The sequence below is a fragment of the Sorex fumeus genome, unplaced genomic scaffold, assembly GCF_029834395.1.
Source record: "Sorex fumeus unplaced genomic scaffold, SorFum_2.1 ptg000019l, whole genome shotgun sequence".
Lineage (NCBI taxonomy): Eukaryota > Metazoa > Chordata > Mammalia > Eulipotyphla > Soricidae > Sorex > Sorex fumeus.
The window spans coordinates 31,457,937-31,481,164 of NW_026606076.1; the positions used below are offsets into that span (position 1 = coordinate 31,457,937).

The 23,228-nt window shown below is 46.7% G+C and overlaps 1 protein-coding gene across 1 annotated transcript; it reads left to right on the forward strand.

Moving 5' to 3' along the window:
• Positions 1–16,324: 16,324 nt before the first annotated feature.
• On the forward strand, positions 16,325–18,022 carry LOC130022403 (zinc finger protein 420-like; the record flags this gene model as incomplete). Its single annotated transcript, XM_056113156.1, has 1 exon — positions 16,325–18,022. A coding segment is annotated over one exon (1,698 nt), but the record flags the coding sequence as incomplete, so codon positions are not given.
• Positions 18,023–23,228: the final 5,206 nt, after the last annotated feature.

The window sequence follows — 23,228 nt, forward strand, 5'->3', positions numbered from 1 at the left end:
CTTTGGCCAGGCCCATTTCGATCCCAGCGTAGCTAGCTCACCACTTGCCCTGGGTTCATCTAGTCCCTCATCGGACCCTTCTTTATGAGATTGAGGAAGTAAGGGCAGCTGAGGCTTCAGTCTAGAGAGCAGATGTCCAGGAGGTAATATTATCTGGAGACCAACTCTCAAGCTCAGGCTTTTCTTTGTAACTGTCTTCCTGTATCCATACAGAAAGCAATTGCTCTGAAATAGCTACCCATGCAAAAGACATTAAGGAGAAGAGAAAGACAATATTTAAAAGTCAAAATCTGATCAGGAGACAAAGGTAATTGAAAGGTTATGGGCAATCAAGAAACATAAGATCTCACCTGCCAGGGAGCAAGGGCAGACCACTATTATACTACAATACCTGGTGATCCTCAATGGTTTCTCTTGGCTCTGCACTCAGGTATTATTTCTGATGGTGTTCCTGGAAACTACAGGATCCTGGGGATTGAACCTAGGTTGGCCATGTGCAAACAACGCCCTACCCAGATCTACAGTTGCTCTGGTCTCAGTTGGAGAGTTTAGATACATGTAACTGTGCACAGAATGTTGTTTGAAAGGATATAAGGGGCGCCTTGATGAAATCTTTTATAAGTGGGAATATGGGTCAGGTCCCAAGCGCTCCACATCCCAGGAGACCATTCTGTTTACCTGTGATTTCTCACAAGGATGGTCACATTCCTGGATCCCACCCATGTTATTTTACTAATAATAGAGGTAAAAAGGAAACATTTACAATTGGATAAAGGAAAATTCCATCCATCTATTTGTCAGATCATGCGCAGAGGACCCTTTGGAATTCTGGTCATTGTACCTAGATTGACTGCATGCAGCGCACTGTACTAGCCTGATACTCTCAGTTTGAAATCATGTTTCTGAAACTGCCTCCTGGGGTTTTCTTTGAAGCTGAGAGTCCACTGCTCACGTGTTGTCAAGGGGTAGAGCGTTGGCCAGACCTTGCTCTCTGATGTTCTTACCAGCCTTTGTTCCTCTTCCATGTCTCCAGCTCTCTGGGTTTCTACTAAGCCAGTTCCTCTCTGAATCCTCAGGGTTGGCTTCGGAGTCACTGCTTTCATCCCCATCTGGGTTTATTATTTCCCCAAGAAACTCATTGTCCCATACCCTACCAGCTACCTACCTACAGAGCTTAATTTCTTTTGACATGAAAACTCTCATGGCATAGACTATTGAGTGCAATCCTCTGTTCTTCTACATGGCATTAGCCAGCCCTGGTGGAATGTCTCTTCCTGCGCACTGTGATAAAGGCTCAAGTGAGTAATTTGGCCCTCATCCCCACAGGGATGCTGAGACATGTGGGATGTGTTCTGAGGGTGATCAGAAGATCACTCTTCCCATGTCCTCAGCACTATCACTTTCCCATAGAAGCCCATATTGGACAGAATTCCCAGAAATGTAAGTACTGTGTACAAACTTTTGAGTCCAGCATGATCCCGGTGGGACTATGTGAACATCCACACAGGAGAGAAACTGTTTAAGCACTGTGCTAAGGCCTTTGATGGATCCTCATACCTTATACATAGGATATTTCATACTGGAGAGTCCGTATGCATGTAAGGAATGTGCTGTGGCCTTTCTCTGACTCATACATCTTAGTATGCACAGAAAAAGTCACACTGGATAGAAACCATATGCATATATAGAGTGAAAGTCTTTGCTTATTCCACAAGCCTTAATACACAGAAAAACTCACACTGGGACACTGGAGAGATAACTTATATTTGGGAGCAATGTAGGAAGGCCTTTGCTTCTTCCTGAAGTCTTAGTTTTCATAAATTCTGTTTTGTAGAAAACCCTTATATATGTGAGGTTGGTGGAAAGTCCTTTCATCTCAGGTCTTTCTGAGCATAGGAATGTTCATGCAGGTGAATGAAACACTGTTCGTGTCACTACTGTGGGAGGGTCTTCACTTACTATTCAAATTTTTTGTCCATAAGAAAACGCACATTGCAGTGAATCCATGTATATATGTAAGGAGTGTGGCAAGGCCTTTGCTTATTTCACAATCCTTTTGTGACACTGAAATTTTCATATAGGAGACAAACCGTATGTTTTTTATGACTTTTGCAAAGCCTTCACTTTCCCCTAACTCCTTATTAAACATAGGAAAATTCATTCTCAACGAAGACGTATGTAGGGGTGTGGGAAGATTTTTACTCAATCCTCAATCTTTGCTGTGTGAGAAAAATTATCCTGGAATGAGGCCTAATATATGAAATGACTGCAGGAAGATTTTGATGCAATTGGCATAGCTTTCTGAACAGGAAAATTCACAGTGGAGAGAAATCTCATAAGTGTAAAGAATGTGGAAAGGTGTTCAGTTTGTCTCCAGCCCTTACTGCACATGTGAAAAGTCATTTTGCAGTGAAAAACTACATCTGTCAGGACTGTGGGGAGGACTTTCCTGGATCCTCGGGCCTTATGCATAGGAGAATTCACACTGGAGAGAAGCTATATATAAATATACATATTTATATATGTAAGAATATATATATTTATGTAAGATCGTGGAAAGGGAATTATTCTCACCTGTAACTTTAAAGACAATCCTGGAGAAAATCCTGTATGTAAGGAATATAGGAAAGCTTGCATGTTCCCTCAAGTTTTAGTAAATATAAAAGTTATGTTGGATCAATCACTTCCATGATAACAATGGCCGGCGTCAGAACAGGGCCCTTAGGTAAATCAATTTTATTTTCAACAAGTAGGTGGGGGATAGATAGAAAAGTACAGTAAGGAAGGGAAATAATCCTGTTATACGTGAAAGCTTCCTGTGATACTAGTACCGTAAGTGAAAGGTACTTGCTGATTATCCCCTGCACCATGGTTATGACAATGTCCTGGCATGTGGACTTCCCAGTGTGTTAACTGGTAAATAATGGATCTTAGTGATAAGGCAAGGTGGAAGGAATTAAATAAGAAGTAAATAGGTACAAACATTGCATTTTGCTGGTTACTGTCACGACTCACCATGGTTTCATTCTTTGCTGTGACTCTGACTTGGCTCAGAGGCCCTGCTTTGCATAGATCATGGCATACATCAACCAGGATGCAGTGGTTCACCTTTTTTGACGTTGTATAGACAGCCAAGCCTCTATTCTTCAGGCCCTTCTGTGTTATGTTCTGGGAGTCTCATCCCGCAGGCTGTCCATAATTTGTGTCCAGGTAGAGCCACATGCAAGGAAGCACTTCATTCGCTGTAGCATATCTGCACACATTGTATTCAGTTTTCCATTTGATTTACACAAACACTGAGGGTAAATGTTTTGAGACTTACACTTTGTAAGCAGTAAAATCCTAACAATCTCTTATACACCAAAATGGGACCATATAGAATCCAGATGATTGAACCTGAGTCAGCTGCTTACAAGGCAAACACCCTATCCACTGTGCTCTCGCTCCAGCCAACCAGCCTTCCACATTTACCTGCATTTTCCTAGTTGTTCTCTGCACAGCTGGTGTCTGGGCCTTTAAGACTGCTTGCAGAAGCGGAAGTGACGTCACAGCAGGGCATTTACATGTTTGCATGCAAGATGCTGGATCAGGCCTCCATCTGTTAAGCAGGTGAAGGGAGAAGAGGCTGTTTGTCCGTAGTGGAAGGGGTCTGTGAAGGCCGGTTTTGTGGCAGGACACTAGCGGCCTCCCGTGAGCACCCTGCACCGCGCTTCCCAGTTTCTGCACTGAGGGGTGGAGCCAAGCCAGCTCTAAGGACACTTTTAAGCTTTTTCAACTGATATCCACGTGGTTCCTGGTTCCTGCCGCCCGGCGGGGTTTTGTGGGGGACTGGAGCTTTGGTGAGTGCAGTGGGGGCTGTGCTGGGGCGCAGGGGTCGCGGGTGTGAGTGCGTGATTCTGGGGATCCCCTGCAGCTCCGTCGTGGGATGGTGGCAGGTGGGTGCGGGGCCGAGTGGGTGGGGCGGGCGCTGGGCCGTCCCTACCCTCCCAGCTCGGGACTGCGCTGGGCCCTGTCTTGGACGCTTTGGCCCCAACCTCACTGCTGTAGAAGCTGCAGGTTCACTTAGAGGACCTGAGAGATAGCACAGCGGTTAGGGCGTTTGCTTTGCATCTGGCCCACCCAAGATCGATCTCCAAGCTCGACCACGACGGGTGCCTGAGCGCAGTTAGAAGTTTCTCGTCCATATCGCCGGTGGTGCCTCCAAAACTATAAAAGGACTGTTCGTTTTTGAGGGGCAGCTCCCTGATGGCAAAGAACACTGTAGCCCTCAGTCACTATTCATTAGTAGCCTTGATTTCCAAACCATCCCTTGGGTGGGGTTCTAGGGGTGGTTGCGGTTTGCAACTGAAAATTTACTTTGGGGCTATTTTTAGTTGTATTTGGGCACAAATATGTAATCTCGGGGCTTCCTTAAAGAGCAGCACTCTGGAATTCTTTTTATTTTAAGTTCTTTAGGTTTCATGTGAGATGCTGAATATCAATCAGGGTCAGCATGGGAAGCGCCCCTCCCAGCTTAATATCTCTGACTACACATTGTTGTTTTTTCTAACGTAGAATTTCTGTATCCTAAAACCAATGTGAAAATTGCACCCCGACTCTTCATCTCTCCCTGATTAGGCAAAACCCGGCTATTACACTGAGAGTTGTGTTCAAATAATGTCTGGACATGCGCTGCATGCCTTTGGAGGCTATGATTGGTCTCCCTACCCTGGCCGATGAAGGGTAACAGAGCATCAAAGAAGGAAAAGGGCCAGGGTGTTGGTGATCTGCTGGATATTAACCGAAAGTGTCTTAGGCTTCATCTGTGAATTGCCCCTTTTGCTCCTCCCAGAGAAGCTTATCATGTCCTTGCTAACATCCCTGATTTAGTTAAAGTTTATCTTTAACATTTCCTTTGTATTTTTCTTCGCGTTGTCTCAGTTCCCCAGGCCAGTCTTGATTACTTATATGCCATAACTTTCTGGTTATTCTCAACTTTGTATTTGTACTGCTTTGTAGTTGAAGTGGCTGTGGATTTATACCTGCTTTCCTGTTTCCCCTATAGCATTTTTATGTTTTCACTCTACAGCACTGTTCTTTGGTTAAACACAGAAAGACCATCAATGCTTATACTCCAGGTATTTCGGAGTAGATGGACTCAAGTATATCTACTCCTGGGCATAATTGCTTGGTCATAATTACTTGACTCGGGCTTCAGTTACTGTAGTTCCTAACACCCCAAAAGGAAGGTTCTGCCGTGGAACTTGTATGGACCAGGGGCAAGTGGGAAAACTACCCCAGCTTCGAAATGGAACATTCTAGAAAGCACGTGTGCATGGTCTTGATGCAAACAGTTACAATATCAGAGACAGGATCCCCATGGGGAAGGACAAGGTGAACTGGCCTGAAGACTTAGTCTGGGATTTACAGTAAAAGCCTTGCTTGCTCTCAGAGCCCAGAGAAGTAAGTGTTAAAAGCCTTATTTGCTCTGGGGGCTGGAGAGATAGCACAGTAGGTAGGGTGTTTGGCTTGCACACGGCCAACCTGGGTTCGATTCCCAGCATCCGATATGGTCCCTTGAGCAATGCCAGGAGTAACTCCTGAGCGCAGAGCCAGGAGTATCCCCTTGTATCACCGGGTGTGACCCAAAAAAGCAAAAAGGAAAAAAAAAAGCCTTATTTGCTGTCAAAGCCCAGAGAACTAAGTTTTGGGATATTTGTCTCTTACTGTGTTTATCCAAACAACTACAAGTGTCGATAACTTATACAACTAGAGGAAAAGATAAAAGCAGCGTAGATGTCCCTGGGAGACAGAGTGTCTCCTTGGGTAAATCTCCCCATGAGAATTTACTCTGCCAAATGTTTATCTGCGTAAATGATCAGTCACCCCTCTGGTATGGTGCTTACCTGTCCCTTTTTGATGCCAGGGTAGCTCACAGCTCTCCTGGGTCCATTCAGTCTCTTGCTTTTGGGGTGCTAAGAACAAAGGGCAGATGAGGCTTAAGTCTCATATACATGACAATGCCCAGGAGTATATAGTATCTGCAGTTAATTAACTCTGAAGTTACAAAAGCATAATATTGCCTTCCTTTGTCTAGACAAAGCTGAGGGCTAGGGGCATGGCCATCCCAATCCTCCCAGCACAATCTTCCCAACTTGGGACTGTACTGGTCCTTGTTCAGGAGCAAAAAAGGATATTTTTCTAAAGTAAACTGTAGAGGATATAAAGGAAAGAGAAAGTCAACATTTTATTTACAAATACAAAATCCAGAGATCTCTGGAGAATCTGACTTTACAATTCACAGGTTGTGATTAGGGAAAATGGGTGAATAATGTATAGGGGAAGCAGAGCACAGGGAATTAAAGATGAATACTAAGGAAATGGGTGTGATTGGGATGGGTGTTACTCAGTAAGCCTCAGCTCCTTGTAGCAGAGGAGAAATGATGAACCAATGTTAAACCTAAATTGTTTAGAACTAGAATCCAACCAGGGTAAAGGATTTTTTTTTTTTTTTTTTTTTTTTTTTTTTTTTTTATTTATTGAATCACTGTGGGAAAGGTTACAAAGCTTTCAGGTTTATGTCTCAGTCATGCAAATATCAAACACATTTCCCTTTACCAATACTTATTTTTTCCCATGAAGAACCCCAATAAAACCCCACCCCCCACCCCTCCCCGTCCCTGTGAGGCAGATGAATTCTAGTTAACACTCTATCCGCTTTGATTAGATTGTTTCAATAAAAGATTCACCACTATTATTTAGAGTTTACCCCCCCCCCCCAATCAGACATGCTGAAAAAGCATTGTGAAGTGATTTGCTTTCTCCAGCTGGGTTCAAGAATTAAATGTTGGTTTTGGATTTCTGCTATTTTACTTATTGACCCTGGAAGTATTTCTACTGAAAGTCAGATAGTTAAGAAATTGGTTTCTGTGTTCTGGAGTCGTGGCCGTGCTGGAGAGCCACTCGTGGGGGGCAACTGGTGGCCTCGGTAGGGCATGAAGGGCGGAGCGAAACGCCCCCCTTCCCATGAGGTTTTAGTCGCCCCCACACTCCCGGCTCATACCTGCTGTCCACAAGGCTCCCATGTGGCCGCCATCTTTCTTTCCAGAGAGGAGAGGGCGAATGGGGCAACACCCTTTCCCCTCCGGCAGACTTGATGGGCTGGATCAATGCATAGTCCATTCACTTTTCTGCTCCAAGCTGCTGGGTTCTGCATTAAGTCCTTGTGCTTCTGGGGCCATGGCCGTGCTGGAGAGCCGCTCGTGGGGGGGCAACTGGTGACCTCGGTAGGGCGTGAAGGACGGACCGGAACGCCCCCCGACCCATGAGGTTTTAGTCGCCCCCACTCCCCCGGCTCATACCTGCTGTCCACAAGGCTCCCATGTGGCCGCCATCTTTCTTTCCAGAGAGGAGAGGGCGAATGGGGCAACACCCTTTCCCCTCCGGCAGACTTGATGGCCTGGATCAATGCATAGTCCGTTCACTTTTCTGCTCCAAGCTGCTGGGTTCTGCATTAAGTCCTTGTGCTTCTGGGGCCGTGGCTGTGCTGGAGAGCCGCTCGTGAGGGGTGACTGGTGACCTCGGTAGGGCGTGAAGGACGGACCGGAACGCCCCCCTTCCCATGAGGTTTTTGTCGCCCCCACACCCCCGGCTCATACCTGCTGTCCACAAGGCTCCCATGTGGCCGCCATCTTTCTTTCCAGAGGGAGGAGGGCGGAAGGGAGCAACACCCTTTCCCCTCTGGGCAGAAATGATTGCCTGGATTAACGCATAGTCCTTTCACTTTTCTGCTCCAAGCTGCTGGGTTCTGCATTAAGCCCTTGTGCTTCTGGGGCTGTGGCCGTGCTGGAGAGCCGCTCGTGGGGGGCAACTGGTGACCTCGGTAGGGCGTGAAGGACGGACCGGAACGCCCCCCTTCCCATGAGGTTTTAGTCGCCCCCACACCCCCGGCTCATACCTGCTGTCCACAAGGCTCCCATGTGGCCGCCATCTTTCTTTCCAGAGAGGAGAGGGCGAATGGGGCAACACCCTTTCCCCTCCGGCAGACTTGATGGCCTGGGTCAATGCATAGTCCGTTCACTTTTCTGCTCCAAGCTGCTGGGTTCTGCATTAAGTCCTTGTGCTTCTGGGGCCGTGGCTGTGCTGGTGAGCCGCTCGTGGGGGGTGACTGGTGACCTCGGTAGGGCGTGAAGGACGGACCGGAACGCCCCCCTTCCCATGAGGTTTTTGTCGCCCCCACACCCCCGGCTCATACCTGCTGTCCACAAGGCTCCCATGTGGCCGCCATCTTTCTTTCCAGAGGGAGGAGGGCGGAAGGGAGCAACACCCTTTCCCCTCTGGGCAGAAATGATTGCCTGGATTAACGCATAGTCCTTTCACTTTTCTGCTCCAAGCTGCTGGGTTCTGCATTAAGCCCTTGTGCTTCTGGGGCTGTGGCCGTGCTGGAGAGCCGCTCGTGGGGGGCAACTGGTGACCTCGGTAGGGCGTGAAGGACGGACCGGAACGCCCCCCTTCCCATGAGGTTTTAGTCGCCCCCACACCCCCGGCTCATACCTGCTGTCCACACGGCTCCCATGCGGCCGCCATCCTTCTTTCCAGAGAGGAGAGGGCGAATGGGGCAACACCCTTTCCCCTCCGGCAGACTTGATGGCCTGGATTAACGCATAGTCCTTTCACTTTTCTGCTCTAAGCTGCTGGGTTCTGCATTAAGTCCTTGTGTTTCTGGGGCTGTGGCCGTGCTCCAAACTTAACTCTGACTTTCAGGGAGAAAGATTGGGTGGTTTACTTCTCATTGATCACTTTGCATATAGAGAGATGTCGCGCGGCCGCGTAAGCGCGGTTTTGAGAAAAAGTCCTCGTTCCCGCATACTCGAGCTGTGTTTGTAGAGGCTTCTGGTCACCGGGGTTCCATCTGGGGAAGGCGAGATGCGGCGCCTACTCCATCTGGAACTTGCGGGTGAACTTGGCTCTTTTTGGAACCTGTTTTTTCTTTTTTTTTTTCCTCCGGGATCCCGCACGCTCCATGTGTTCTTTCTCTTATGCTTACGGCTTCAAAGATCTTTGTTGTTTTTTTAAGCAAGAAAGTTTTGGTTTTCCAGGAGTAAGGACATTTGGTCAGGAATCCCACTGGGTGTGCTAGGAGCGCGTTTACTTAGACCCGGAGCCATAGTACTGTGGGTAAGGAACCATCCAAGCAATCGACCCAGGTTCTATGCCCTGCATCCCATATGGTCTGTACCAGAGTGATTCCTGCTTGTAGAGCTAGGAGTAAGCCCTGAATCTGCCGGTTGTGGCCTCGAAACAAAAATCAAACAAAGTCACACTTATATATACACATATATATGCACAATGGTGAAAGAACAACAGGGATTCAGGAGAAACTGTGACTTTCTGTAGCACAGATAGATCAAAAATATGGGATTATTTTTTCTTTTTTGGGTCACACTTGGCGATGCACAGGGATTACTCCTGGCTTTGCACTCAGGAGTTACTCCTGGCAGTGCTCAGGGGACCATATGGGATGCTGGGAATCAAACCCAGGTTGGCCGTGTGCAAGGCATACGCCCTACCCGCTGTGCTGTCTCTCCAGCCCCAAGAATAGGGGATTTTTAAGGACCAGAAATTTGACTCTTTCAATGTTTCATTCTCGAATTTGTCTTTGTACATCATTTCCCCCCCACCTTCGGTAGAATTTGCCTTTTTTCTTGTTATATTTTTCACCACAGCCTACAGTGCTCAGTGTTTACTCTTGTCTCTGAGCTCAAAGATCATTTGAGAAGAGTCAGGGTAACATTCTGTGTTTAGATATCATTGGTCCGATGTTAGGTGACAATGCAGGATCAGGGGACTTCTCCTTACTCCCAGTCCCCCAGTGTACGAACGACCAGTCCAGCATTTGCCTCTCCACTCCTTTATTCGAGTCCATCCCCCTTGCAGCACACATTCACCTGGGTGGCAAAAAGGTTCTATGTGCCTAGACTCTGGCTCTTTAAGGTACCTAATGGAAACGGAAGTGATTTCATAAGTGATGTCATAAATGTCATGGTTCATTTTCCATCCCTCACTCAGACACTGGGGCTGTTGCTCACTTGGCAAAGGACAAGTAAATTTGCTCCCCATCCTGGAACGGGGACTCTGAAGAAGGATTTAGTTGCAGGATTCGAGCAACCTCCTGTAAGCACCCTGCGCCTTCCCGTTTCCACACTCTGAGCCGAGCAGCCGAGCCAACTTGGGGGGCACTTTAGCGCTGGTTTTTCACTTGTTCGCCAACATCCAGATGGATCGTGAGGTGTGATGGAGGTTTTAGGGCGACGCAGAGCTTTGGGGTGCAGTGGGGGCTGTCTCAGGGTTCAGGTGTGACAGTTGTGAGTTCGTGATTCTGGCGTGACTCTTTTCTCACGATCGTTTCCAGCTCCGGGATGGGGCAACAGTGGGTGAATGCGGGAATCATCCGAGGGCTTGGCTATTCCAATCGTCCCAGCAGTCCCATGTTTGAACCATCGGCCCTAAGCTCGCTTCTGTAGAATCCCGAGATTTAAGGTGCAGAGCTTCAGCCCCTCCACCTAATGGCAGGAGACCTGTTGCTGGTCATCTTCATTTTCTGCTGTGATAGCCGCGATCATGCAGGGTATATGGGGGGGATGGGGGCCTGCAGGTGGCAGAGGTTTGCCAATGAAAATGTACTTCGGGGGCTATTTTTGCTTCTTTATATTTTAAGGGGAGAGAGAGCACATATGCGGAGATGCTCATGAGTTACTCGAGTCTCTAAGCTCAGGTATTATCCCTGGTGCTGCTGGGGGCCATATCGGATACAGAGGATTGGTTGGTTCATCTAGTCTAGCACCCAGTTAACATTATTGCCTTCTAACAGCAATACCAGTGTATCTTTTTCTGGTTCATGAATTTCAGGTCCCTCACATCAAGCTGCAAAGCACCCCTGACTATTCATCTCACCCTGAGCAGACGACACCTACCATTGTGGTAAATACTGAGGTCCCCAGAACAGAGTGCCCAGGTGCATGTCCTTGTCTACCCTGCAAGAGAGTGTCGAAGATTTGTTTACTCTAAGTCACATGGTGTAGCCACATTCCAGGCTACGGTTGCCACGGGGCAGCACTGCTGCCAGCTGCAGGGGGCCGCTAGTATTCGGGAGCTCCTGGGCTGAGAGTCGGCCCCTGAAAAGGCCTACAGGGACTTTCCTGTGGGAGCCAGAGAGGAATCTGGGGATCAGAGAAGGCTGTTTTTTCTTCCCCTGTATCCTGGGCCCAGGCTCCTCTCCTAAAAGTGCAGCACAGATGCCAACAAAATTTGCATCCCCAGCGGAGACAGGAGCTTCTGCCATTGACTCCCACAGGCAGAATTGTGAGGCTGTGCCCGAGGGTGTGGCTGGTCTGAGCTCAGGAGTGGGAGGAGGTGCTCCTATCTGGTGCTCAATGTTCCTACTTCTCCAGGTTTTTGCACGGAGCCTCCTGCTGATCCTCAGAACAACAGTGACAGGAGAAGATGGTGACACGGCTTCTGATAAACTGTCCCCAGGTAGGAGTAGAGGAATAGAATGACATGAGGTAGTACCAGGAGTGCCCAGGCTTCCTGGACCCTCTGTTTTGAGTTTCTTTTGGACGGATTCCAAGATGAGACTTCCGATCAGACCGTCCCATTCTGCTGTTTGAAGCTGCTTTTGTGTATGTTTATTTTGTTTTATTTAGCCTTGGGGCCGACCCAGTGGTGCATGAGGAGTACTCAAATCTCAGTGCTCAATGCTCATTCCTGAAAGGTCTAGGTGACCAATGGGATGCTGGAGGTCCAAAGGTTTCATCTTGGGTTTTCTGTTTTCTTTGGGGTGGCAGAGCAAGGATTCTTGCAATCATTTCTTGGGCTGCCCTCTGGTATTGCCCCTGGCAGTGCTTGTGGACCATATGGGATGTTGTGGACCACCAGTCCTACATGCTGTCCCTGGAACAGCTGTCTTGTTACGCCAACCTGCTGCTTCGGCTTCTTTTGCATTGTTTTTGTCATCAGCTGTCCTCTTGACTCTGTGCTCTGGATTCACAACTGACTGGCCTCAAAGCACCCTGGGGTGGCTGGCCCCGTTTGCGCCCTGGCAACTACAGTGACTTGGGCCCCCAGACTTGCTTTTCTCCTGTTTTGTCCTTCCTACTTTAGAGAGACTACCTGCTCGGTCATATAGTCTTACGTTCACATAATCTTGTGTGTGGATTTCTGGGCATGCGCCGATCCCAAGGAGAAAGAGCCAAGGATCTCTGTGGCTAGTAGAGATGTTGGGATCAAGAAACTTCTACCTTATTTGAGCGGGATTTGGGGCGGTACAGTGCAGTGAGTTGCTACAGGCACACATGCCATGCACTGCTCTGAGTAGTTGTCTATACGGACTGTCGAGTTCTAAATCCTAGTGGTCATGAGCTGTGTGGGTGCAGCGGTGAGCGTGCAGTGTTTTTTGCTACACCCAGGGATAGTCATTTGGATCGTACAAGTCTGTGTTCAGGTGATCCTCTCTACAGTGCTCACTGGACCAGTGGTGCTCGAATTGGCCGGGTGGTTACCAGGAAAGGCAGATACATCCAAGAACCTTCTGTATAACATCCTCCCACTTTAGCAGATCCAGTTCCCTTATGTGATTTTTGGGGCCCGTCAGTCATGCGTGAGCATGGAGGCTGGTTCATTCGAAGTGGAGAGGCCCAGCGACAATATAGGACCCTGGGACCTGGCCTCAGAGTAGTGGGAATGAGGCTAAGATAGACTCTGACTCCCACCCTCTTCGTGTGCTGACTCAGGACGCAGTGACCTTCCATGATGTGGCTGTGAACTTCACCCCAGAGGAATGGTCATGCCTGGAGGCCTCTCAGCGGAAGCTCTACAGGGACGTGATGCTGGAGACCTACCAGAATCTGCAGGCTGTCGGTGAGAGCAGTGTGGAGCCAACCATGTCTGAAAAGACCCACGTTGGCTCCCTGGGGTTGGGCGGCAGCTGTGTGTCCAACAGTAGCTCTGTGACTGGCGTGCAGTAGCTCTTCCCTCCCTCGTTTTTTTTTAGGGTTCACCTGTGGATACTCAGGGCTTACTCTCAGCTTTGTCTTCAGGAATTACTCTTGTGGGGTAGCCGGACCGTATGGGGTGATTCAGATCAACCGTTTTCGACTGTGTCCATGGGAAGATCCCTATCTGCCCAGTTATCACTCAGGTCCCTTTAAATACTTCCATCCATTGGTGCAACAATTTACTTTGTGTACTACACAAAATTTTGTGTGTTTAATTGGTTTTGCTGTTGCCTTTGTTTGGGGGGCACAGTCCACAGTTATCTTGGCTCTGTGCTAAAGGATGACACCTAAGAGTGTTCAGGGGCCATTTGGAACCATATATTGAAACCTCTTGGCAAGTTAAACTGTCGATGCCTAACCCCCCGTACTTTTGCTCCAGTCACTCAAGTCAGACGGTTTTTGCATTTTCTTTTTTCCTTAGGGATTAGGGATTATTCCTGCCTTTGTATTCAGGATCCACACCTGGACTTGCTCCAAGACCATATGGGCTGCCTGGGATCAAACCCACATGTGTGTGCAGCGCTTCTGTCTTATCTGCTGTACTATCTCTTTCACACCACAGGATATTTGATATCTCGTCTCTCAACTCATTAGACGCAGCCCTATTTCAGTGCTTTGATTTACTTCTAATGGTTCTTGTGAGACTTCAGCAAGACTTAGGTTTTGCTTCTGGACTCTGCACTCAGGGATCGCTCCTGGCTGGCATGAGGGACCCTAGGAGATATCGGGTATCGCAACTGGATTGTCCGTGAGAAACTCCTGCTGTGCTCTCTTTCTGGATACATTTTTAGCTTAAAAAATAAGGGTCTCTTGTCACCCTTGGCCATTTCCAGATTTATTTCCACTTAGTTTTACTGAAATCCGTGAAAAGTTCATGAGGGGCTCAGGAAACCCCATGTGCTGCAGGGCCTAGAGAGACAGTACAGGGAGGAAAGTGATTTTCTTGCAAGTGGCGCACGTGGGTTAAATTCCCGGCAACCCATGTCATCCCCGAGCACCAGCAGCAGTGATTTCTGAATACAGAGTCAGGAGTCTGCCCTGATCATTGTCAGGTGAGACCCAAAACAAGACAAAAAACAAAAACATACTGTGCTAATCAACCCCCTGTCGGTCATACACAAGGCCAGGTCTAGAGTATTTGTGATATTTTCTTGGGTCTTAACTCTTGAATAACTAGAAATATGTGGAATTTTGGAAATGGACATTCTGTTCATGCTTTTCAGATATATGCCCACTTATATCAGGAAAACATGGGCATTTACCTGTCACCTTTTCCCTGTGACTTATCCATGCCTCTGTCTCTGTTGGGGCAGGGCACACTGGAATGAAGCCTGCAGTGATCTCCTGGCTGGAAGGAGGAGCCCTGATGTCGGGGAGGAGAGGCGTATGTGCGGGTGAGTGTCTGAGGACCCTTCCTGGCTCAGGCGCGGTGCAGTGTATGGGTGCCCTGAGCATGTGTGAAACATGCTGCTGAGGCCGGGGCCTTGGTGTCCTGGATCCTTGGGTCTGTGCCGCACTCAAGCTGCTCTTCATTTCCCTGGACTGTCAATCACAGAATGATCCTGTAATTTGCTTCCATGGCTTTCGAATAAATAACACCATAACAGAGATAGTTTGGATCTAAACGATAGTACAGCAGGGAGCGCCTTGAAGTGCCTGAATGTGACCTGTTCAATAATCTGTTTAATAACCTGGTTCCCCGAACATCACAGGTCTGCTCAAAAACAAAAACATAACCTAGTGTAGAATTGCCAAGATCCTCACAGTTTTCCACTATCCGAATCTTTTGTTTAGTGTGGGACTCTTTGGACTTTGAGAACCACAGAGATGCACTCTTAACTACATGGCATCATTTTGCTACATATTGTGACATGTGTGACATGTGTGAATTGCATGTTCTCTTCAGTTACAGAACTGAAACCGCGACTTCAGGATTTGGCAGTACAGCACTTTGATTTGGGAATGGGGTCAGCAAGTACGAGTGAGTTGGTAAGATTCACGAATACAGAATAAATATTATTATGCCAGCAGGAGTGGACCAAGTATGTGATTGTAAAGGTGGAAGGCTGGGATTGGCAGGGAGAAATTCCAAAACCTGATGCTTGGAGTAGAGGACTCTTAGCTTTGCTAGGTGCTGAAATTCACCATGTATAAAAAGTACTGTGAGTTTTGATTGACTTGACAGTGGTAGTTGTTTAGAAAGCTAATTTCTGCACCCTAGAGATGGTGCAGTGAGAAATATACTTGTTTTGCTTAGTAATGGATCGTCCTTACCCAGCACGCCTTATAGACAGCATAGACCCACAGAACTGATCCTAGACACTGCATGGTGTGCCCCTCCACCCACCCAACCACAAGTAAATAGAAACAACAAAAAAGAAAGAAAAAAAATTTCATTGATCCTGAAAGGCATCACTTGTGGTGAGAGAATTGCAATGGCCAGGTGGTCTGCTTCAGCTGCGTTACGATGCAGCGTAGTCTTCACCACTGCATCACAGGTTCCACACGGAACTTTAACCAAACCGACATGTGGATCTATTCATTTTCTCCTGAAATGGATGTGTCCGTTTTCTATAGAAGGAATTATTTCTAGTTGTATTCCTTCATTAATTTAAAAGGGGGGAAAGTCACAGAATTTACTATCTATCCATCAATGTTGTGCGTCCAACTTACGGTAACATGAAGTTATTCAATAGTAAGACAATTCATATGTCAGTAATTGCGTTTTTGCGGTGCATATGTGTGAAACTACATCTGGAGGGCTCAGTTTTTTTGACAGGAAGACTCAGTGAATAAGTCAATAATTAGAATCCTCTGTTGTTCTACAGGAAAGCTGCCACCCCGAGTGGAATGTCTCTGATCCTGCACTGTATGATAATGTCTCGAGTGATCAATCCTGCCCTCAGCCCCATGAGGACACCGAGACAGGCGGGATGTTGTCTGAGGGTGATCAGAATGGTGAGAGCTACCTCACTCTGAAGAAGCCCTCTCCTGGAAAAAGTTCCTTGGAGTGTGTTATTCTCAGTTCACAGACACAGAATTCCCCAATTGGGCACCTGCTATGGAGAGAAGCACTGTTTATAGTGAGTCCCTCACAGCAACATACCCTCAACCACAGTCACCGTGAGCAGAACCCATATAGGTGTAAGGAATGTGGGGGAGCCTCCCCATGTTCTCATCACTGTGGTGTTCCCTTAGAAAACCACAGTGGACAGAATCCCCAGAAATGTCAGCCCCAAGAACAAAGTATGAGTCAAGGGTTACTCCATCATGACCATATGAATATAAATTCAGGAGCGAAACCTTTTGCATGTGAAGCATGTGGGAAGGCCTTCGATCAATCATCACATCTTATTATGCATAGGAGAATTCATACAGGAGAGAAACCTCATGAATGTCAGACATGTGGGAAGGCCTTTATTCAGACCTCTAGTCTTAATAGACCTATGAAAATGCATAGTGGAGAGAAGCCTTATATATGTCAGGAGTGTGCTAATGCCTTTACTCGATCCTCAGGCCTCAGTATACATAGAAGTATTCACACTGGAGAGAAACCATATATATGTAAGGAATGTGGGAAGGCCTTTTCGAAAGCCTCAAATCTTAGTGAACATAGGAGAATTTACACAGGAGAAAAACCGTATATATGTAAGAAATGTGGGAAGGCCTTTGCGAAAGCCTCAAATCTTAGTGTACATAGGAGAATTCACACTGGAGAGAAACCGTATATATGTAAGGAGTGTGGAAAGGCCTTTGCTCAATCCTCAAGACTTAGTGAACATAGGAGAATTCACACTGGAGTGAAACCGTATATATGTAAGGAATGTGGAAAGACCTTTGCTTTGGCCTCAAGACTTAGTGAACATTGGAAAATTCACACTGGAGAGAGACCCTATGTTTGTCAGGAATGTGGAAAGACCTTTATTTTGACCTCAAAACTTAGTGTACATAGGAGAATTCACACTGGAGAGAAACCGTATATATGTAAGGAATGTGGGAAGTCCTTTGCTGAAGCCTCAAGCCTTCGTGTACATGGGAGAATTCACACTGGAGAGAAACCGTATATATATAAGGAATGTGGGAAGTCCTTTACTGAAGCCTCAAACCTTAGTGTACATAGGAGAATTCACACTGGAGAGAAACCGTATATATGTAAGGAATGTGGGAATGCCTTTGCTACAGCCTCGAGCCTTAATGTACATAGGAGAATTCACACTGGAGAGAAACCGTATATATGTAAGGAATGTGGGAAGTCCTTTACTGAAGCCTCAAACTTTAGTGTACATAGGAGAATTCACACTGGAGAGAAACCGTATATATGTAAGGAATGTGGGAATGCCTTTGCTACAGCCTCAAGCCTTAATGTACATAGGAGAATTCACACTGGAGAGAAACCGTATATATGTAAGGAATGTGGAAAGGCCTTTGCTACAGCCTCAAGCCTTAATGTACATAGGAGAATTCACACTGGAGAGAAACCGTATATATGTAATGAATGTGGAAAGGCCTTTGTTTTGGCCTCAAGACTTAGTGTACATAGGAGAATTCACACTGGAGAGAAACCGTATATATGTAAGGAATGTGGGAAGGCCTTTGCTCAATTCTCAAGCCTTACTATACATAGGAGAATTCACACTGGAGAGAAACCGTATATATGTAAGGAATGTGAGAAGGCCTTTGCTCAATCCTCAAGACTTAGTGAACATAGGAGAATTCACACTGGAGTGAAACCGTATATATGTAAGGAATGTGGAAAGACCTTTGCTTTGGCCTCAAGACTTAGTGAACATTGGAAAATTCACACTGGAGAGAGACCCTATGTTTGTCAGGAATGTGGAAAGACCTTTATTTTGGGCTCAAAACTTAGTGTACATAGGAGAATTCACACTGGAGAGAAACCGTATATATGTAAGGAATGTGGGAAGTCCTTTGCTGAAGCCTCAAGCCTTCGTGTACATAGGAGAATTCACACTGGAGATAAACCATAATATATGTAAGGAATGCGGAAATGCCTTTACTTCATCCTCGCAATTGACTATACATAGGAGAATTCACAGTGGAGAGAAACCGTATATATGTAAGGAATGTGGGAAGTACTTTGCTGAAGCCTGCTGATTTTCACCCGGGCTACACCTATGCCAGTATTTTTGTGCTTGGAATTGCTTGTGTGTTAACTTGTAATCAATGGGTCATGGTGATGAAAATAAGGACGAAGTTGACTGAATAAACAGGTACAGAAACAAACTCCTGCTCAGAGCTGTCATGGTTCACTACTCTATTATTGTTTGCTATGCTCTGGCTTGGCCCAGTGGGACTGGTTAGCGGGAATTATGGCAGAAATCAACGAAGATGCAGCATTGAATACTTTGAAAATGGAAAAAATAGGTAATCCTTCATTCTTCAGTATTTCCTGTGTTAGGATTTGGGATGCTTGAGCACCCTGGTTTGGCAACTTGAGCGCCAGGTCTAGCCAGCTTGTATGGTGCATTCAAGTTTGTTTCTTACTTGTTCTGGATATCCAAGCTTTCGTAGATGTGGAACTTTTGAGGGGTGCATTGGGTGCTGTTCTGTCGCTCAGGTGTCATGGGTGAAGGTGCGTTATCCTGAGGGCCCCTGCAGCCACCATCGATCCAGGTCCAAGACGGCACTGGAGGTTGGGCACATGGACTTCAGGCCTTGGTGTGAGGAGCCTGCAAAGAGTGGGGGTCTTGGTCATCTCGTTCCTTCCTACTGGAGACTGTGAAGGACCCTGTTTGGAGCCTTTGGACTGGAAATAACACTTATCAAAACTCCAAATATGTTCATGGGCAGCCCCCAAAGGAAAGGGACACTTTTGCCGTCGGTCATTTTCATTGGATTCAGTGCTGGGTTTGGCACTTTGGGGTGTGTTTAGACAAGTGAGAGGTATATGCCTTGAAAATTTACTCTTTGGATTATAATTTTTTTTTGCTCTTTGTGTCACACTCAGCGTTTCGCATGGGTTTCTCCTGACTTATGCACTCAGGAATTACTCCTGGTAAAGCTCAGGTGACCATATTGTTTCTGGGATTCGAACCCGGGTTGGTCACGTGCAAGTCAAACCTCTTACCCGCTCTGCTATCACTTCAGCCCCTCTTTAGATTAATTTTAATAGCTGCTTTTATTCAGGGGTGTTGGAAGGGATTCTTTGATGCACAAGTTTTACTTCTGGTTTTGCATCTCAGGAATTATTCTGTGGTGCTGCTGGGTACCTATCGGATGGGGAGGCTAGCATCCTAGTCGCTTCACAGTGATTCCAACCCCACTATTGGTGTTTTTTTCCCCATATATAGAATTTCTACAACACGGGATTATGGTACTGCCAGCAGGTCAATCTGTGCTGTAAGGCGACTGCATCAGCAGCCTGATGGCACCATCAGACTTCCAGATACTCCGAAATAGATGTTGTGCCTTTGGCCAGACAACAAAAACTTTGGGCAAAGTCTTCCAAGAAAGTAAACAGCCAAAGTTAGGTATGTGCAAGACACAACAACAAACCATTTCCTGCTCAGCTATATAATTGGAGGCAAGGTCTCTCTGGTTCCTGATCAAACCTCTTAAAGGCTACGATCCCAGAGACTCAGAGATAAATCTCGGAACCCAGCAGCTTTTTGCAGAGATGTGCCCGATACCCGCAATGAGCTACCGGCGACAGACCACCACAAGGGGAAAGGGTGTGTGTCTCTGCCTGATCCCACTTGGTGGCTCGGTGGCCACCATCTTCCATAGACCATTGGACAGACAGGTTTGGGCCTGCAGTGACAAGACATGCAAGGCCTCATGGGATTGGGCTGGACTCTGCACTTTCCTCCCCACCTCAATGAGACCCCGAGTCGCTGCCCATGTACGAACTCTCTGGCTCTTGATCACTCTGTTTAACGGCCATGATCCCAGAGTCTCAGAAACTAATTTCAGAACCCAGTGGCTTTCAGAAGAAATGTGTTCTGTCCCCACAGTAGGTTACCAAAGCTGGGTATTTCAGGTGGGAATAGGTTTTGTGCCTGGCGGTTCAGTGGCCGCCATCTCTTAGGGCTTCTGGACGGTTAGGTTTGGGACTGCAGTGAGGAGACATGCAGGGCCTAATGGGATGGTGGTGGAGCCGGCCCTTTTCCCCCCACCCCAACGAAACCCCGAGTTGTCTGGCATCTACGATTAACCTCTGTGGCTCGTGATCAAGGTGAGTAATGGCCATGATCCCAGAGATTCAGAGACAAATCTCGAAACCCAGTGCCTTTTAGCAGAAAAGCATCTGGATCCTGCAGTAGGTTACTGTCCCAGGTCCACCCCAAGGGGAATTGGTTCTGTCCCCCCAACTGCTCCTCCTTGGCGGCTCAGTGGCCTCCATCCGCCAAAGGCCTTTGGAAAGTCAGGTTTGGGCCCACACTCACGAAGATACGTGGGGCCTCACAGGATGGGTGTGGAGCTGGCCAATTCCTCCTCACCCCAACAAGAGCCTAAGTCATTCCCACAAACCACCTCTCTGGCTCGTGATAAAGCTGTTTAATGGCCATAATCCCAGAGACTCAGGAACGAATCTCAGAACCCAGCAGGTTTTTGCAGAAATTCCTCCAGATTTCGTTGTTAAAATTTCATAATTCCAAAATCATATGTTATTTATAACCAGCAATTGAAAAAGAATTGTCTACTGTTGCGTTTTCACCAGATCTAAGTGTCGGAATAAAATCCCAAATAATAATGGTGGGTCTTGTGTCAAAATATTGAATGTAATCAAAGTAGAGAGAATAATTGGAAATTATCTGCCCCACAGGTAGAGGAAGGCTGTGGAATGGCGTTATACTTGAGTTTTTAGTGATGGAAAATGGGCACGGTGAAGGGACGGGTGTTTCATTGTATGACCGAGACTTAAACCTGAAAGCTTTCTAAGTGCTCTCCCATTTTCCCCTGTTTTCTCCCATTTATTTAGAAATGGCCAGAGTAATAGTAGAGCAAGTAGGATGCTTACTTTGCATGTGGCCAACCCAGGAGTCCTCCAGTCCACAACATCTTTTCATTGCTCATTGGACATTGAGCGTCCCCTTGTCATTCCTAGAACATGTAATGTGGGGGTGTGGCATGGGGTAGGGGTGTCTTCTCCCTGGAGCTGTTCATTACGGACAGATCCAGTGCTTTCCTTTCTTGACTTTATTGTGATTTTTCCCTATCTGTCAGGTATGTCAAGTAGTCCATGTGTTTCAAGGCTCTTGTTTTCCCAGTTGTATAACTGGCCAGACTGTACACCTAAAGGGTCGGGTGCCCTTTCTGGACTCCTCTCAGTCAATCTGACACCATGCATATCTTTGCCTTTGGATCATTGCCATGGTTTTTTGAATATGGGAAGAAATTGAGTTTTCTTTTGTTATGGGGCCTCGGGATGCTCAGCAGTTATTTCTGGTGGTTCTCATAAGTTGCTTTTAGCAGTGTTCAAGGATCAAACCCTGTCAGCCTCATGCTAGGTAAATGCCTACCTACTGTACGCTTGTATGCACCAAAAACTGTTTTATTGTGTGTATGTTAAATTGTGACTGTGAGCCCATAGTGAAGTTAATTAGGACGAGAACAGCAGTGCATCACGGTGGGTTCTCGTCTTACAGATGCCACCTACCTTCGATGTCCAGAATCCCCTATGGTATCCCAAGCATCACTGGGTCTGATTAAAAACAAAACCCAAAAGGATTTTTGGGGGGATTGCTGAGCTCCTCCCAGCAACACTTCCCACAGATTTTCCCTTTCTGTAGACTTGCTTGGACTGTGAGAACTATGGAGATGTCCTCCACCTGCTTGGTTATTCAACTGCATTCCATTCAACATTGGACTAATTCTCATTGTGCATTTTGTTTGATTTCAGAACTCAAATCACAGGTTTATGATGTGACAATACAGCAATTTCTTTAGTGAACAGGGGTATTGCATACAAGTGTGCTGTAAGATTCTCTTGTTTAAACTATTATGCCATTGGAGTGCTCAGTGGACCGAGCATGCGACTTCAAAGGTGGGGTCCAGCTCCATCCCCACAACTACATCTATGGTCTCAGCATCACAGGAAAAATATCAGAGCCTGATGCCTGGACTAGAGGGTCTTTAAACTCAGTGGGTGCTGAAATCTGGAAATTTATTTTATTGTATTGTTTTTAAAACTCTTTATTAAAATGCCAGCATTTTAAATGTTATTGATAGTTGTATTTAGGCGTACAGTCTTTGAACACCAATTCCTGCATCAACTTCCCTCCACCCGTGTTCCCGTATTCCCTCCCCACCCAGGTGCCCACTCTGCCCCCACCTGTCATCTGGACAAGCATATGACTAGGTTTCAGTGGTTACAGCTTAGATCTCTTGTTTTCAGTTCTGTTGCATCTGTGTTTTGGGTAAATGGCTACACCCCTCACTCATGTCACTGGCATCAATGAATCCCTGATCCCTGTAAACTTCCGGGTCTCTTCCGCCCCAAATTTCTTTCCTTCTTTGTCCGGCTTCTCTCTAAACACTGGAATCAGGGATGATTTAAGCAGCCCCTTTACATTACATTTCCACATCCAGTGTTCGGTATTCCACAGATGAGTGAACAGCATCCTGTTTTTGTTTCTTTTTCTGGCTAACTTCACTCAAAACAGTATCTTCCAGTTCCAACCATGTTGGTGCATAAAAGCAGTAATTCTAAAACCTAAAAAATATATCAATTGATCTCCCTTTATTCATCGATTTATTCGAGTGGGTGTCAGTAACGTCTCCATGCATGCCTGTTGCGTGCTAGTGTAGCCCAATGACATCTGTTCTAGGAACATGGAGAGCCTCAAACCGATTTCTCAGGGTCTTGAGGAAGAAATCTGAACATCTTGTAGGTGGGCGTCCACGCAGTCTTTTGACGTCCCGTGGAATGCAGTCAGTAATGGGTCTAGGTCAGTGGTTGTCTGTAAACCTCATTTCGTGTCCAGCCCATCTGATTTTTGATACCTTAGAAGATCAGACAGCGTCCCTGATTCTTGACCGTCGATGGAGATCAGAACTCCGGATTCTATCTCTCATTTGAGTGATGCGTGATATTCCAAGCATAGCTCTTTCGATTCCTCTTTGAGAGACCCAAGTAGCGTTCTCATCCTGTTTTCATAGGGCCCAGGTCTTTAAGGCATATGTTACTGCATGAAGAACAGTGGAATTGAAGACATGTACTCGAATCTGGAG